At 35.9% G+C, this 18,766-nt stretch overlaps 1 protein-coding gene across 1 annotated transcript in view; it reads left to right on the top strand.

Moving 5' to 3' along the window:
* The window catches only part of Potefam1 (POTE ankyrin domain family member 1), a 185,699-nt gene that overhangs the window by 141,257 nt on the left and 25,676 nt on the right, over positions 1–18,766 (top strand). The window contains 4 exon segments of the mRNA XM_039106462.2: positions 3,166–3,199; positions 3,571–3,643; positions 5,725–5,914; positions 7,395–7,578. Of these exon segments, the coding sequence (XP_038962390.1) occupies positions 3,166–3,199; positions 3,571–3,643; positions 5,725–5,914; positions 7,395–7,578 (481 nt within the window).

Here is an 18,766-nt window from a genome sequence, read left to right as displayed (position 1 = left end):
TGAGCTTTCTTTGTTTAGCTCTGCACCCCATTTTCAATAGAATATTTTGCTTCTCTGGAGTCTATTATCTTAAGTTCTTTGTATATATTAGATGTTATCACTCTATCAGATGTAGGATTGGTAAAGACCTTTTCCCAATCTGTGGCTTGCTTTTATGTACACTTGACAGTATCATTTGCCTTACAGAAGCCTTGCAATTTTATGAAGTTCCATTTGTCGATTCCTGATCTTAGAGCATAAGCCATTGGTGTTCTGTTTAGGAAACTTTCTCCTAGGTCTATGTGTTCAAGGCTCTTTACTACTTTCTCTTCTATTTGTTTCAGTGTATCTGGCTTTTTGTGGAGGCCCTTGATCTATTTGGACTTGATCACTGTACAGGGAGATAAGAATGAATCGATTTGCCCTCTTCTACATGCTGACTGCCAATTGAATCAGCAACATTTATTGAAAGTGCTGTTTTTTCCCACTGGATGATTTTTAGCTGCTTTGTCAAAGATCGAGCAATGAAAGGTGTGTGGGTTCATCTCTGGTCTTCAGTTTTGTTCCATTGATCTCTGTACCAATACTATGAAGTTTTTTTTCAGGATTGTTCTGTAATACAACTTGATATCAGAAGTGGTGATTCCCCCAGAAGGTCTTTTATTGTTGAGAATAGTTTTCACTGGTTTGTTTGTTTTTTTTTTTGTTGTTGTTATTCCAAATGAATTTGCAAATTGATCTTTCTAAGTCCATGTATGAAGAATTGAGTTGGAATTTTGTTGGGGACTGCATTGAATCTGTAGACTGCTTTTGGTAAATGGCCATTTTTACTATATTAATCCTGCCAATCCATGAGCCTGGGAGATCTTTCCATCTTCGGAGATCTTCATCAATTTCTTTCTTCAGAGACTTGAAGTTCTTGTCACACAGATCTTTCACTTGCTTGGAGAGTCACCCCAAGGTATTTTATGTTATTTGTATCTATTGTGAAGGGTGTTGTTTCTCAACTTTCTTTCTCAGCTTGTTTATCCTTTGAGTACAGGAAGGCTACTGATTTTTTCAGTTAATTTTATAGCCAGCCATTTTGCTGAACTAATTTATCAGGTTTAGGAGTTCTCTGGTTGAAATTGTGGGATCACTTAAGTATACTATCATATCATCTCCAATAGTGATATTTTGACTTCCTCCTTTCCAATTTTATCCCTTTGACCTCCTTTTGTTGTCTAATTGCTCTGGCTAGGACTGCAATTTCTATATTGAAAAGATTGGGAGAAAGTAGGCAGCCTTGTCTTGTCCCGATTTTAATGGGATTGCTTTGAGTTACTCTCCATTTAGTTTGATGTTGTCTATTGGTTTGCTACATATTGTTTTTATTATATTTAGCTTTTAAAAGTGGAATCTATCAAAGAAATCTTCCATTTTGTTTAGTTTTCTTACTTTATATAGTACAGTTTCTTGAAGTAAGAATTCTGTGGATTTCCTCAGTGTTGTTTTGTTATGACCCCTGTTTATTTCTGATTTTGTTAATTTGCTATTCTTTCTCTACCTTTTAGTTAGTTTGTGTGTCTTGTTGATTTCACAAAGCACCAATTGGTTGTTTCTTCGATTATTTGTATTTTCTTTCTTCCTTCCTTCCTTCCTTCCTTCCTTTCTTTCTTTCTTTCTTTCTTTCTCTTTTTCTCTCTTTCTTTCTCTCTTTCTCTCTTATTTTTTTCTTTCATTTTCTTTTATTTCAGCCCTGAGTTTGATTTTTTTTCTGCCACCTACTCCTCCATGTTTGTTTTTGACATGGAATATTTTATTTTCTGTGGAATATCTTCTTCATCTGTGGCAATTGAAGTTTTGCTGGATATAACAATCTGGGTTGACATCACTAGTCTCTTAGAGACTGCAAAATATCTGTCCAGACCCTCCAGGGTTTTAGACTCTCTGTTTATAAGTAGGGTACAATTCTAATAGGTCTGTCTTTAAATGTTACTTGGCCTTTTTTTCCTTGAAGTTATAATATTTTTCTTTGTCCTGTACATTTAGTTTTTTTTATTATTTTTGTTCCAATCTATTTGATGTTCTGTAAACTTCTTGTAGGTTTATAGGCATCTTTCTCTAGATTAGGAACTTTTTTGTATGATTTTGCTGAAATTAGTTTCTGGACCTTGAGCTGAGAATCTTTTCCTTCTACTGTTCTTACTGTTCTTGGCTTTGACCTTTGGATAGTTTTCCCAATTTGCTGGGTCTTTTGTGCCAGAAGCTTTCTAGAATTATAGTCTTTTTGACTAATCTATCAATTTCTTCCACTGTATCTTCCATGCTTGAGATTTTTGTCTCCTATCTCTTGTATTTTGTTGGTAATTCTTTGTCTGAAGTTTTTGTTTCCTTCTCTAGGTTTTTCATCTCCAGGATTCTCACAGTTTGTGTTTTGGATTTATTAATTTTTTTCTTAAAGTTTTCTATCATCTACATAAGATTAGATTCAAGGTCATTTTCTTGTATTTCAGATGTGTTAGGGTATCTAGGGTTTAGTGGATAACTGGACTATGATAATGCCATATTACTCTGTTCTTGTTGATCGCGTTCTTATTCTGGCCTTTAGTCATTTGAGGTTTGTGGCTATTATAGGTATAGATGCTGATTTCTGAGTTTATCTTTGTTAGATCTCTCTCTCTCTCTCTCTCTCTCTCTCTCTCTCTCTCTCTCTCTGTGTGTGTGTGTGTGTGTGTGTGTGTGTGTGTGTGTGTGTGTGTGTGTTTGGAGGTTTTTCCCCTTGATTTTTCTTTCCTGTCTTCTGGCCTGAGTGATCTGATATTTTTGGTGAATAGCAAGTCTCCAGGTATAATGGCCTGTCTTCTGTGGGTGTTTTATGGCCTGAGTGGCTTCTGGGATTTTAGGAGATAACCTTGCCTCTAGTATTTGTATTGCTGGGGTTTATTGCAAGAGTGGCTTCCAGAAAAGTAGACAGAATTTAGGTCCAGAAAATTGAGTCCAGTGAGTAGGGTGCAATTTAAACCTTTTGGGTAAATTTTAAGGGAACTTGATGGGCAAGTTCTTAGCTGGTTGTTCCTTGTACCTACAGGATTTCACAATGCAGGCAAAATTGAGAACCTGAAAACAAAGTGCAGTGACAGGGTGCAGTTTACTACTGTTTTGCACATGTTTATTTTTATCTAAAAATGTGTTTTCTCTTTGTAGGTTCAAAATGACAATATCTACAAAAAACGTTAAGGTATTGTATAAAATGTATCCAATATATTAAATAAAGGTCTATATTGCAAATTATATGATAAAATTTGCTTAAAAGGATAGCATTTAAATGCTGGGTGCAATGACACATGGAATCTCAGCATTCGGGTGACTGAACTAATTTGTAAGTTCTAGACAAGCTTAAGATACAGATAAAGAACACACCTGGCAAACAAAAGACTAAATGGAAAGAAAAAATACACAATCTTTTATTGCTTAAAGGTGGTTTCTTTGAATAAGAAGGTAACTATCAATAAAATGTCTTGGACAATTCTTATATTAAAGGTATATTTTGTTTTGTTTTTATGAAAGGGGGAATAAGTACTTTTGTACTTAGTATTGTTTATCTTTTAGGTCCTAAAGCCAGTAAAAGACATACATGATCTTAATACAGTGATTCCAGTAACTGAATTATGCTCAGCAGAATGTGAGTTACCAAACGGGAACACCTTATTTTAATTAAGTGGCACTCCTTTAACTTTATCTTGTATCTTTGTTCCAGGTCCTATCTTTATACGTTTATTCCATAAAGCCCTTATGGTAGGGCCTTAAATTTTTCATAGTTTAATATAGTATTATTAATGTATTTCAGTGTCAAGTTTACAGGTTTTGATGTATATGTCTCAAACATTTGTTCTCCACAATCAATACAGTGAATATACACATTTTAGTGGGGATTTCATAGCTGTGAAGAGACACCATGACCTAGGCAACTTTTATAAAGGACAACATTTAATTGGGACTGGCAAACAATTTCAGAATTTCAATCCATTATCGGTATGGCAAGGTTCAGGCACACATGTTGCTGGAGATGGAGCCAAAAGTTCTACATCTTAATCCAAAGTCAGTCAGGCAGGGTTTTCCTTAGGCATTGGTGGAGTTTGAACATAAGACCCCAAAGTCCTCCTGCACAATAACACATTTTCTTCAATAAGACCACACTTCTCAATAGTGTCACCTCCCATGGGCCCAGCATACTCAAACCACCACCATGCATTACTTGTAATAATTCCCTTACACTGTTTGTTGTTCTTTATTAAAACAAACTATCAAGAAAAGGAAGTAAGTTTCTCACATCCCATGGAGGATACCCTACGACATCCAATTTAATAAATCAGCATAATCCCTAACTACATCCAAAATATTTGTCCTTATATGCATGGGTAATAATAGTCCCTATTCCTCAACAAAGAAGCTTCTCCTTTCAATAGACAGAGACCATTACAGAAAACCACTACCAATCAGAATAAATGGTTTCAAAACCCAGTTCCAAAGGATAGATCTGTAAAATAATTCCGACATTTAAGGTGCAGGAACATTGAGGAAGAGAGAACAGAAATTATATAAGAGCCAAAGGTTCAGGTTGTGGGGGGGTTACTATGAGATTGTCTCCTAGTTATTTCAGAAGCTACACCCTTAAACTCACACTACTTGAGAATTTACCAAGTGAGATTTTAAAGGAATTCCATTGTGAATTCTAGTGACCACATATTTCCCTGTTGTTTACAGATAACCTCCCTGTAGAATATTTTTGATTCTTCAGAGAGTACAGCAAAAGTACAACTGTACTCTTGATAGTAGTAATGGTATATCATATGACCTGTATCTGGTTGAGGCTACAACTATCGATTCAATTTTCCTTTATTGTTTCCCGTTGTCTTGCCAAACAGTACAAAAATCTTTCCAATATTTTGTGAATTATGAACTTATCCAGCCCATTCTGAGGGGGAAACACCTGAAAAGTTTATGGGAAGCTATAGCAATGTTCACATACAGGCAGGAAGCATGCCTCTCTGACTCAAGTATTATCTGGCATTTTTGTGGTCATTACTGTGCTAAATGTTTGAGGCATCCCCTTGTAAATTCCTGGGTCTTTCTCTGTTGTGTTCTGTCCTCCGCTATTCAACACTCTACCCTATGGAGCCTGGGAGACTCTGATTGGTGTGTTACCTAATGCTGTAAAAGTATTGGTAATGGCAACCTAAACCTTAGGGTTGTTTTGCTTGTGGCAGGTTCTTGGCATGTAGCACCATGTGACTATGAACTCAGTATTTCTGCCTTACCTTCTTATATGCTGAGACTACATACAGGCATCACCTTGCCTGCTCTTCATTTCATTTTCCTTGTTTCTTGACCATGAATGGTCCCCATTTCTCTACCATAGATAGAAATAGATTGTTTAAACTTCAGCACATTCTCTGCATTGGCATGGATTCATCTTACTTTGTATATTATACTTCCTGCTCATCTTTTGTTTCTGTGTTCAGCTATCTTTTTCTCTGGGAACACTTCTCCAGTGCCCAGTACAAATTGATTCTATTATTTGATAAGAAAACTATTACATTATTTATTATAAATTATAATTGGCAAGCCTGTCCTATCTACTATTCTTTAAGCTGGGTAGTATTGGAGATCTAGTCTGTTCTTTTTCAGAAGTTAGTATGAAGCATCATGTTTTACTATAGAACATGCTTATATATTTATTTCTGTGTTTTCTATTTGATGCAGATCTTGATAGCCCCTTAAAAAGTATACCTGCCCTTGATTCATATAAAGAGTTATTAGAGCTTAAAGAAATCAATATTCAGATACTCACTGAAAAAACTAAAGTGGAAAATGAATTATCTGAAGTAAAAGAAGAGAACTCACAGTTGGAGAAAAAAATTCTAAGAAAGAATGAAAGAATCTGTACTCTGAGGTATAATGCTCTCATGCTTTATAAAAGCTCTTACACTGTCTATACTGAAGATTGAAAGAGGGTTTTGGTGATTTCTTAATTTATGACTGACAGTTTGCAAGCAAAATACCCCTATGTTTGAGGGGAAGAAAAAATTGTTATAAATAATAAAACTATCATATAATCATTAATACCTGAAATACATCTGTCTCATACATAAACATATGTATGTCTCATTCATAATCCCAAAGCAATACGCAGGTGGAAGTCCACCACATTGAAATTTCTGTATTTAACAAGTGGAATTTTATGAGGCCTTCCATATATTACAAATAATTGTATAATAAATAACATTGAGATGAATAACTTTCTCTACTTCTGATAGTCTACAATGAATATATTTTCCATGTAAAATATGTTGAAAATTTTACAAACTTAAATGTTCTCATTTTAGGTTGATGATTTGTTTCATTTTTTGTTATTTTATTTGTTTATTTTTCAAATGTTTTCCCCATTCCTTTTGATGAATATTTCTGAATGACTTTCAAGAAAACTCATCATAGTTCATAGAACAGGTTTTATGAAGCAGTGTCTTAGTCAGTGTCCTATTGCTATGAAGAGACACTATGGCAGAGGCAAACCTTATAAAATAAAACATTTAATTTGAGGCTTGCCTTCAATTTCAGAGGCTTAGTCCATTACCATCATGGATTTGAACACGATGGCCAGGAGCACGGTGGCACACAGACAGATGCTAAAGCAGTATCTGAGACCTGTACATCCTGATCTGCAGTTAAAGAGTGAGACTGGGCCTGGCACAAACTTTTAAGACCTCCAAGTCTACAATTATGACACACTTCCTCCAACAAAACCACACTTATTCCAACAAGGCCACATCTCCTAAGTCTTTTAATCATCAAATACCTCCATTTCTTATTCAGGCCATCACAAGTGATTATTTTAATCTACTGACAAATTTAAAAAGTTAACATGCATTTGAGTGATACTTTGTATTAAACCAATACCTTACATGTTGTAGGGCATCAGTGTACCTTTTAAGCCACACTCAAGCAATGGTTGAAATACAAATCAAATTTTATCAATTCACAAGGAAAAATTTATTCACTGGCAATTAGTTTGTTCAAGATTTGTTCAAAACATAGACAATACTAATTTAGGTCCTATTCTTTTAATAGCATACTGATCTTTATTATTGTGGTTACTATCCTTGTAATTTATTTTCCCAATAGAATTTTTAAGTTGTTCATAAAATAGATACTAAACAACAAAGTAGAAAGTATGATAAAATAGATACATGAAAGACATAATCATATATATTAGATTGCTTATCTTAATTATAAACTTAGCACATGGAATGGAAATGAAGATTGAAAGTACAAACTTTTAGATGTGTTATAAGCAGTGTATAAGAGGCTAATTCACAAAATGAACATTTGCCTTCTGAGAAAATTAATTCTAATATTAGTTTATTTAACTACAGATCAATCATAAAAGAACAAATGGAGAAAAAAAGAAATGTAATTTTTGCTTATAATGAGGTCGTGGAGGAACTGAGAGATAAAGAAGAGATGATACAGAAAAGTGGAGAGCAATACAACAGACAAGTTTCAGAGACACAAGAGCTTGAAATATGTCTGAAAACAAGAGATGTAGAGTTGAAGCAGGTAGTTTAATCTTTAATAAATATATTTTTATTTTAGTATACTAATATTTATGCATCCTTTTGATCTAAATATGTTTCATTTCATAAGAGGTAAGGGATCTGTGATACGTTTATGTTTTCAGTAACATCACTTTGCGAACTTTGCTAGTATATGCATATATAACCTTGGCAAATCTACCACATTAGAATTAGAAAACTGTATAATTGATGGTATGATCATTGTATGTGCCGTCAACTTTTGACCAAATCGTTGGTATTTGACAAAGGATTGCTTTTATTTGGGATTGGGATCAGATTTTATTAAGTTGTAAATTATGATATTTAATCTAAAATTACTTTTTAAAGTATGTCATCTAATAGGTGTTTGGTGTATTATTTCTAAACTAAAGAATAGAAAGTCAGTTGAGATTTAACAACATGAACTCATTTAATTTTATTTTGATTTTTACTGAAAATAGATTCTTATCTAGCATTTGGGAGGCAGAGGCAGGTGGATTTCTGCATTTGAGCATGATTTATAGAGTGAACTCCAGGACAGCCAAGGCTACACAGAGGAATCCTGTCTCAGAAACTAAAACAAACAAACAAATAAAAAAACAACCAAACCAACACACACACACACACACACACACACACACACACACAGAGAGAGAGAGAGAGAGAGAGAGAGAGAGAGAGAGAGAGAGAGAGAGAATTTAGTTTTTTATACAGTATATACTGATTGTATTTTGTACTGTCTTCTCCCACTTCTTCCCCATTACTTCTCTTATCAGGATCCACTCACATTCTGTTTCTCCTTGGGGGATGGAATTCTTAAGATGCTTCTCTTATGATGGCTGAGAAATGCACTCAGCAAATTTGTTCTTCTTGGTCTAGGATATCTCACTCTGGATGATTATCTTCTAGTTCAATCAATTTACCTGCTTGTTTAATACAAAATTTCTATGAAAACAAAAAAAGACCCAGAGTTAGTTACATAAAGCATAAATAGCAATGCTAAAAAATAACTGTTCTTGGTTTTGAATTATAATAAAAACATAATAACAAAAGCAAGATGGTACTACAAGAAAAAGGCATATAACATAAAGTAAAATAGTACACTCAGAACCATGTGCATACTGTAGCTACTGATTTTTTTTATTTGTTTTGAGAATAGGTGTCTTTCGAAATAAAATATTCTAGGAAAAATGGATACAAATACTAATATTAAACTATATTCATCAATCTCTTCCTGTAAATAAACCAATTAAATCGTCCAATGACTGTATATGTGAAATACTACACTGTGAGAGACCCTTAAAAGATCTTTTAGAAAGGATTCCAACAGCTAAAAAAATGGTAATGAGAATTGACAATGGGGTTTATTTAAATGAGCAGAATATAGGAACAGCCTATGTAATAGTAGACAATGTGAATTAAACATATGACAGGGGAGAGTATATTGAACTTGTAAGCAACTCAAAAATTTGACAACAAATAAGTAAAAGAATCCAGTTAAGTATTAGAAAATAAAGTTACAAGTGAAACATAAGACTTAACCAATGCAGCGCTTGACAGGTTCCAAAGGCATCTAACCTGTCATTCCACAGCAGTACTTGCACACTCATTTTTGTTTCAGTGCTACTTACAGTTACTAAAATAGGAAAAATGACTGTATATTCATCAGTGGGAGAATGAATAAAGTATATATTCTCAGAATTTGAATTCAGGTGTAGAGTGAAGATTACCAGTTTCATGAAAAACTCAGAAAATGTGCAGAATATGGCTTTAGACAATACATATTTTATAGGGTGTATATGCGTAAGAAATGTAGTGTCTAAAAAGACGGAGAGTATCAGAAAAGCTTCTTGTAGTAGATAATAATTAAGGAAGACCGCAACTGGACACTGTTCAGAGAGTGAGACTTTAAGGTACCCAACCCAAACTTCTGAAAGGCTCAGTGACCTATGCACAAGATAAGACAGAGTAAATTTGCAAAAGCCAGAGGTGGAAGACAAACTACAAAATGGTGTTTTACAGATATAAAAGAGTTTATGCCCATGTTAAAACACAGACTGTGACAGCATGCACAAAACCTACACAGATTCAAACCAGACAGAATCCCAACACTGAAGAGGGGGAGTGAACACAAATGCAAACCATAATCAAACACTATTTGTAATTGACACCTGCTGGAAAAGAGGTAATCTGTGTTCTTCAGTGGAGTATCACTGTGGATATTAAAAGGACACATGCCCAGGAAAAATTTTCTCATGTAAAGAGTAGAGGCAACCTTATTTTGTAATGTAAAGTATAATAATTTCCTGTCAGTGGCTTTAAATACCTTTGAGGTCATTCCATATACATATTAGTTATTAATTTTCATAGTAGAAGAGTACCATTTTCATTTTACATATATGATCATGCCTCACCAGAAACATGCATCTTTCAGGGAAGTATTGCTTTTGATTTTCGATACCTAGATCCCTAAATTGTGATACATGTAGAATAAAATAATGGACAATAAGAATGGATGGATTTGCATTCTTCTACATGCTGACCGCCAGTTGAACCTGCACAATTGATTGAAAATGCTATCTTTTTCAACTGGGTGGTTTTAGCTCCCTTGGCAAAGATCAAGTGACCATAGGTGTGTCAGTTCATTTGTGGGTCTTCAATTCTATTCCATTGATCTACCTACCTGTCTCTGTACCAACACCATACAGTTTTTATGACTATTGCTCTGTAATACTGCTTGAGGTCAGAATGATGATTCCCCCAGAAGTTCTTTTATTGTTGAGGATAGTTTTCTCCATCCTGGGTTTCTTGTTATTCCAACTGAATTTGCAAATTCCTCTTTCTAACTCTATGAAGAATTGAGTTAGAATTTTGATGGGGATTGCATTGCATCTGTATATTGCTTTTTGGCAATTTTTACTATATTAATCCTGCCAATCCATGAGCATGGGAGATCTTTCCATCTTCTGAGGTCTTCTTCAATTTCTTTCTTCAGTGTCTTGTAGTTCTTATTGTACAGATCTTTTACTTGCTTGGTTAAAGTCACATCGAGGTACTTTATATTATTTGGGTCTATTATGAAGGGTGTCATTTCCCTAATTTCTTTCTCGGTTTGTTTCTCTTTTGTATAGAGGAAGGCAACTGATTTATTTGAGTTAATTTTATACCCAGCCACTTTGCTGAAGTTGTTAATCAGGTTAGGTAGTTCTCTGGTGGAACTTCTGGGGTCACTTAAGTATACTATCATATCATCTGCAAATAGTGGTATTTTAACTTATTCTTTTCCCATTTGTATCCCTTTGACCCCCTTTTGTTGTCTGATGGCTCTGGCTAGGACTTCAAGTACTATATTGAATAAATTAGGAGAGAGTGGGCAGCCTTGTCTAGTCCCTGATTTTAGTGGGATTGCTTCAAGTTTCTCTCCATTTAGTTTCATGTTGGCTACTGGATTCAAAGCTGTATATTGCTTTTATTATGTTTGGGTATGGGATTTGATCTTTCCAAGACTTTTAACATGAAGGGGTATTGAATTTTGTCAAATGCTTTTCAGCGTCTAATAAGATGATCATGTTTTTTTTTTCCTTTGAGTTTGTTTACATAGTGGATTACATTGATGAATTTCTGTATATCGAACCATCCCTGCATTTCTGGGATGAAACCTATTTGATCATGATGGGTAATCGTTTTGATGTGTTCTTGGATTTTGTTTGTAAGAATTTTATTAAGTATTTTTGCATCAATATGCATAAGGGAAATTGGTCTGAAGCTCTCTTTCTTTGTTGAGTCTTTGTGTGGATTAGATATAAGCATAATTGTGGCTTCATGGAAGGAATTGGGTAGTACTCCTGTTTCTATTTTGTGGAATAGTTTGGACAGTATTAGTATGCAGTCTTCTATGAAGATCTGATAGAAGTCTGCACTAAACCCATCTGGTCCTGGGAATATTTTGGTTTGGAGACTTTTAATAACTGTTTCTATTTCTTTAGGAGTTATGGTACTGTTTAGATGGTTTACCTGATTCTGATTTAGCTTTGGTACCTAGGATCTGCCCAGAAAATTATCCATATCATCGAGATTTTCCAGTTTTGTTGAATATAGACTTTTGTAGTAGGATCTCATGATTTTTGAATTTCCTCAGATTCTGTTTTGTCTCTCTTTTCTTATTTTGTTAATTTGGATACTTTCTCTGTGCCCTGTGGTTGGTCTACCTAAGTGGTAATTTATCCCGTTGATTTTCTGAAAAAGTCAGCACCTCGTTTTGTTGATTCTTTGTACAGTTCTTTTTGTTTCTACTTGGTTGACTTCAGCCCTGAGTTTGATTACTTCCTGCCTTCTACTCCTCTTGGGTTTATTTATTTCTTTTTGTCTAGAGTTTTTAGGTGTGCTCTTCAGATGCTGACATATGCTCTCTCCTCTTTCTTTCTGCAGGCACTCAGAGCTATGAGTTTTCCTCATTGCACTGCTTCCATTGTGTCCCATAAGTTTGAGTATGTTGTACCTTCATTTTCATTAAATTCTAAAAAGTCTTTAATTTCTTTCTCTATTTCTTTCTTGACCAAGTTGTCATTGAGTAGAGTGTTGTTCAACTTTCATGTATATGTGGGCTGTTTGTCGTTATTGTTGTTATTGAAAACCAGCCTTAGTCCATGGTGATCTGATAGAATGCATGGGATTATTTCTATCTTACTGAATCTGTTGAAGCCTGTTTTGTGACCGACTATATAGTTAATTTTGGAGAAGGTACCATGAGGTGCTTAGAAGAAGGTACATCCTGTAATTTTAGGATGGAATGTTCTATAAATATCTGCAAAATCCATTTGGTTCATAACTTCTCTTAGTTTCTCTGTGTATCTGTTTAATTTCTGTTTCCATGATCTGTCCTTTCATGAGAGTGGGGTGTTGAAATCTCCGACTATTATTGTGTGAGGTGCAATGTATGCTTTGAGCTTTAGTAAGGTTTCTTTTATGTATGTAGGTGCCCTTGTATTTGGAGCATAGGTATTTAGGATTGAGAGTTCATCTTGGTTGATTTTTCCTTTGATGAATATGAAGTGTCCTTGCTTATCTTTTTAGTGACTCTTGGTTGAAAGTCAATTTTATTCGAGATTAGATTGGCAATTCCCGCTTTCTTCTTTGGGCCCTTTTATTTGGAAAGCAGTTTTCCAGCCATTTACTATGAGGTAGTTTCTGTGTTTGTCTCTAAAGTATGTTTCCACATGGCAGCAAAATCCTGGGTCCTCTTTACTTATCCAGTCTTTAGTCTATGTCTTTTTATTAGGGTATTGAGTCTGTTGATGTTGAGAGATATTAAGGAATAATGTCGCTTCCTATTATTTTCATTGTTAGAGTTGGAATTATGTTTGTGTGTCATTTATGGTTTCATTGCAAAGAGATTATATTTTTGCTTTCTGTAAGGTGTAGTTTTTCTCCTTGTGTTGGAATTTTCCAACTATTATCCATTGTAGGACTGGATTTGGAGAAACATATTGTGTAAATTTGGTTTTGTCATGGAATATTTTATTTTGTCCATCTACGTTAATAGAGAGTTTTGCTGGATATAGTCTCTTAGGCTGGCATTTGTGTTCTCTTAGGGTCTGTATGACAACTGTCCAGGATCTTCTGGCTTTCATAGTCTCTGGTGAAAAGTATGGTATAATTCTTATAGGTCTACCTTTATATGTCACTTGACCTTTTTCCCTTATTGCTTTTAATATTCTTTCTTTATTTTGTGCATTTGGTATTTTAACTATTATGTGACGGGGGTAATTTCTTTTCTGGTCCAATCTGTATGGGGTTCTCTAGGTTTCTTATACATTTATGGGCATCTCTTTCTTTAGGTTAGAGAAGTTTTCTTCTATAATTTTGTTGAATATATTTACTGGCCTTTTAAGTTGGCATCTTCACTTTCTTTTATACCTATTATCCTTAGGTTTGATCTTCTCATTGTGTCCTGGATTTCCAGGATGTTTTGGGCTAGGAACTTTTTTCGTTTTACGTTATCTTGTCCATTCTGTCAATGTTTTCTGTGGTATCTTCTGCCCCTTAGATTCTCTCTTCTATCTCTTGTACTTTGTTGATGATGCTTGTATTTATGACTCCTTCTCTCTTCCTTAGGTTTTCTATCACCAGGCTTGTCTCCTTTTGTGCTTTCTTTATTGTGTCTATTTCCATTTTTAAATCCTGGATGGTTTGGTTCAATTCATTCACTTGTTTGGTTGTGTTTTCCTCCAATTCTTTTAGAGATTTTTGTGTTTCCTCTCTAAGGGCTTCTACTTTTTTTTCCATGTTTATAACTTGAGTATTTCTTATTTACATTTCAATTGTTATTCCCCTTCCGGGTTTCCAGGCCAACATCCCCCTTACTCTCCCCTTCCCCTTCTCTATGAGTGTTCCCCTCCCCATCCTCCGCCCATTACCGCCTTCCCCGCAACAATCATGTTCACTGGGGGTTCAGTCTTGGCAGGACCAATGGCTTCCCCTTCCACTGATGCTCTTACTAGACTATTCATTGCTACATATGCAGTTGGAGTCCAGGCAGGGTCAGTCCATGTATAGTCTTTGGGTAGTGGCATAGTCCCTGGAAGCTCTGGTTGGTTGGCATTGTTGTTTATATGGGGTCTCAAGCCCCTTCAAGCTCTTTCAGTCCTTTCTAATATTCCTTCAACGAGGGTCCTTTTCTCAGTTCAGTGGTTTAATGATGGCATTCGCCTATGTATGTGCTGTATTCTGGCTTTGTTTCTCAGGAGAGATCTACATCTGGTTCCTGTCGGCCTGCACTTCTTTGCTTCATCCATCTTATCTAGGGCTTCTACTTTTTTACTTGTGTTTTCCTGCATATCTTTAAGGGAGGTATTTATGTCCCTCTTAAAGTCTTCCATCATAAAATGTGATTTTAAATATAAATCTTGCTTTTCTGGTGTGCTTGGATATCCAGTATTTTCTTTGGTGGGAGAACTGGGCTCTGATGATGCCAAGTAGTCTTGGTCTATTGCTTAGGTTTCTGCACTTGCCTCTAGCCATTGGGTTGTCTCTCATGTTTGCTTGTCTTGCTGTTTCTGAGAATGGCTTGACCCTGCTGTAGGCCTCTGTATCAGCACTCCTATAGAACTGTTTTCTTGTTCTCTTTCAGCCTTATCCGAGAACAGGTGCTCTGATATCTGGTTTGTAGTTTCACCTGGTGACAGTCTTTGAGTTCTAGGTGTGGGCAGGAATTAGAAGTGTCCTGCCTGTGATTGCTCCTAGGTCCTTATACGCATGGGGCACAGTTAGCACTAGGTGATTCCCTCTTGGGTCTGGAATGTGGGCAGAGGGTAGTCTTCTCTGATTTCTTAGGAGTGTATGTTCTTCTGAGCGTCCAGCTCTCTCCCCGACAGGATTTGTGTGCAAGGAGCTGTTTGGCCAGTTCAGTTCAGTCCTGGGTGCAGACCAGAACCACAGATATTGGCTGCTGACTTTTCCTATATTCCTGTGTCCAGAGGCAATGTGAAGCTTCCCCTTGGACCACAGATGTGGGCAGACGTGTGAAGAAGTAGCAGTCTATCCTACAGTCTCAGGATGTTTGCACTTCTGGGTGTTTACCTCTCTTCCCCACAGGATTTGGGATCAATTCTTGATCTTACAGCATGAGCCATTGGGATTCTGTTTAGAAAAGTTCCCCTGTGCCAGTGAGTTCAAAGCTCCTTCCCACTTTTTCTTCTATTAGATTCAGTGTATCTGATTTTATGTTGAAGTACTTGATCCACTTGGACTTGAGTTTTGTGCAAGGTAACAAATGTGGGTCTATGTTCATTATTCTACATATAGACAGCCAGTTAGACCAGCACCATTTATTGAAGATGTTTTCTTTTTCCCAGTGTTTTTTTTGCTTCTTTGTCAAAGATCAAGTGTGTGTAAGTGTGTAGTTTTGTATGTGGAACTTCAACTCCATTGATCAATGCTTCTGTCTCTGTACCAATAGCATTTCACTTTTTATTACTACTGCTCTGTAGAATAACTTGAGATCAGGAATGGTGATTGCCCCAGCTGTTCTTTTAATGTTTCCATTTTTAAATCTGGGATTTTTCTGTTTCCAGATGAATTTGAGAATTGCTTTTTCCATGTCTTTGAAGGATTGTTTTGGGATTTTGATAGGGATTGCATTGAATCTGTAGATTGCCTTTGGTAGAATGGCCATTTTTACTCTGTTAAGTCTGCCAATCCATGAGCACATGAGATCTCTCCATTTTATGAGATCTTTGATTTCCTTCTTGAGAGACTTGAAGTTAATTGCATACATATCTTTCACTTGTTTGGTTAGAGTTACCACAAGTTAATTTATATTATTTGTTTACATAGTTGATTATGTTAATGGATTTTTATATATTGAACCAACCTTGCATGGCTGGGATAAAGCCAACTTGATCGTGTTGAATGCTGGTTTCATTGTGTTCTTGGAATTGGTTTTCAAGAATTTTATTGGGTAATTTACCTCGATATTCATAACGGAAATTGGTCTGACATTCTCTTTTTGGTAGTTTCCTTGTGTGGTTTAAGTATCAGATTAATTTTGGCTTTATAGAAATAATTAAGTAGCACACTTGAGAGTGCTAGAAAAATAAGAAAAATGGAAACAGTCCTCCACTGTTGGTGGGAATGCAAACAGCTGATACAACCAGTCTCTGGAAATCAGTCTGGCAGTTTCTCAGAAAATTGGACATACTATGACCTGTGGACCCAGCTATAACATTCTTGGGCATACACCCAAATTATGCTTCAACATATAACAAAAACACATGCTCCACTACATTTATAGCAGCCTTATTTATAATAGGCAGAACCTGGAAAGAACCAAGATGTCCTTAAACAGAGGAATGGATACAGGAAATATGGTATATTTACAAAATGAGGTACTACTCAACTATTAAAAACAATGACTAAATGAAATTCTTAGGCAAATGGATGGAACTAGAAAATTTCATGTGAGTGAGGTAACCCAGTCAAAAAAGAACACACATGGCATGCACTCAAGACAAGTAGATATTAGCCCCAAAGCTTGGAATACACAAGAAACAATTCGCAGACCATATGAAGCTCAAGAAGAAGGAAGACCTGAATGTGTATGCTTTAATCCTTCTTAGAAAGAACAACAAAATACGGGAGGAAAAGCAGGAACAAAGATTGGAGTAGAGACTGAAGGCAAGGTCATCCAGAGCATACCCCACATGGGAATCCATCACATATACAGCCACCAAACCCAGTCACTCTTGCTGATGCCAAGAAGTTCTTGCTGACAGGGACCTGATAATGATGTCTTCTGAGAGGCTTTGCCAGACCCTTACTGATACAGATGAGTATGCTTGCAGCTAACCACCAGACTGATCATGGGGACTCCAATGTAGTAGCTAGAAAAAGGACTGAAGCAGCTGAGGTCATTTGCAACACCATAGGAAGAACAACAATATCAAACAACGAGACCCCCCCCAGAGTTCCTGAGGAATAAATCACCAATTTAAGAGTACATATGGGGGTTGGGGATTTAGCTCAGTGGTAGAGCGCTTGCCTAGCAAGCGCAAGGCCCTGGGTTCAGTCCCCAGTTCCGAAAAAAAAAAAAGGAAAGAGTACATATGGAGGAACCCATGGTTCCAACCACTTATGTAGCAGAGGATGGAATTGTCTGGCATCAATAGGAGGAGAGACCCTTGGTCCTGTGAAGGTTCATTTCCTCAGTGTACAGTAGTGGCAGGACAATGAGGTGGTAGTGGGTGGGTAGGAGTGCGAACATCTTCATAGAAGCAGAGGGATGGGTAATGGGGTACTGGGGGAAAGCAAATAACATTTGAAATGTAAATACATAAAATATTCAATAAATACTTCTGCAAAAAATTGTTGAATATTTTTGCATTGTTATTTGTAAGCAAAATATGTCTGTAGTTCTCTTTTTTGGTTGGGTCCTTGTTTCTTTTAGGCATCAGTTACAGTGGCTTCATAGGATGAATTAGGTAGTGTTTCTTTTGTTTCTATTTTATAGAATAGTTTGAGGAATATTAGTATCAGGCCTTCTTTGAAGGTCTAGTAGAATTCTGAACTAAATCGATCTGGCCCTGGACTGTTTTGGGTTGGGAGATCTTTAACGACTTATATTTCCTTATGGGATATGGGCATGTTTAGAAAGTTTACCTGCTTTTGATTTAACTTTAGTATGTGGTATCTGTCTAAAAAAACTATCAATTTCATCTAGATGTTCCAGTTTTGTTGAATATTATGTTTTCTAGTAGGATCTGAATTTCCTCCATTGCTTTTGTTATGTCTCCCTTTTCATTTCTGATTTTGTTAATTTGGATACTGCCTCTGTGCACTTTTGTTAGTTTGACTAGGGGTTTATCTATCTTGTTGATTCTCTCAAAGAACCAGCTTTTAGTTTTGTTGATTCTTTATATTGTTCTCTTTGTTTCTACGTGGTTGATTTTGTTCCTGAATTTGACTCTTTCCTGCCTTTTACTCCTTTTGGGTCAGTCTACTGCCAACCTATATTAGTTTCACTGTGTCCCTGCTTAGTTTCTGTTTTAATAACCTGTCCATTGGTGAGAGGGGTTATTTGAAGTCTCCCATTGTTTCATGGTGGGATTCAATGTGTGTTTTGAACTTTAGTAATGTTCCATTTATGAATGTGTGTTCCCTTGCATGTGAGGCATAGATGTTTAGAATTGAGACATTCTATTGGTGTGTCTTCCCTTTGTAGAATATGAAGTGTTCTTCCTTCTCATGCTTTGTAACTTTTGGTTGAAAGTCTATGTTATTCGATATTAGGATGGCAACTCCAGCTTTTTTCTTGGGACCATTTGCTTGGAAGATCTTTTTCCATTCTTTTACTCTGAGACAGAGTTTGTCTTTATTATTGAGGTGTGTTTCTTGTATTCAGGAAAATGCTGAATCTTGTTTGCATATCCAGTCAGTTAGCTTATGTCTTTTTATAGGTGAGTTGAGTCCATTAATATTGAGAGATATTAGAGACAAATTACTGTTGGTTCCTGTTATATTTGTTTTTGTAAGTGGCTTTATGTGTTTGTGGATCTCTTCTTTTGCCTTCTCTGTGAGATGCTTAATATCTTGTCTTTTCTTTGGTGAAGATAGCTTCCTTGTATTGGAGTTTTCCTTTTAGAATCCCCTATAGGAATGGATTGGTATATTGATACTGTTCGAATTTGTTTTTGTCC

This window comes from Rattus norvegicus, chromosome 3, assembly GCF_036323735.1.
Source record: "Rattus norvegicus strain BN/NHsdMcwi chromosome 3, GRCr8, whole genome shotgun sequence".
Taxonomy (NCBI): Eukaryota; Metazoa; Chordata; class Mammalia; order Rodentia; family Muridae; genus Rattus; species Rattus norvegicus.
The sequence above is the reverse complement of the archived record's forward strand: the minus strand, read 5'-3'. Positions and strand labels throughout refer to the sequence as shown.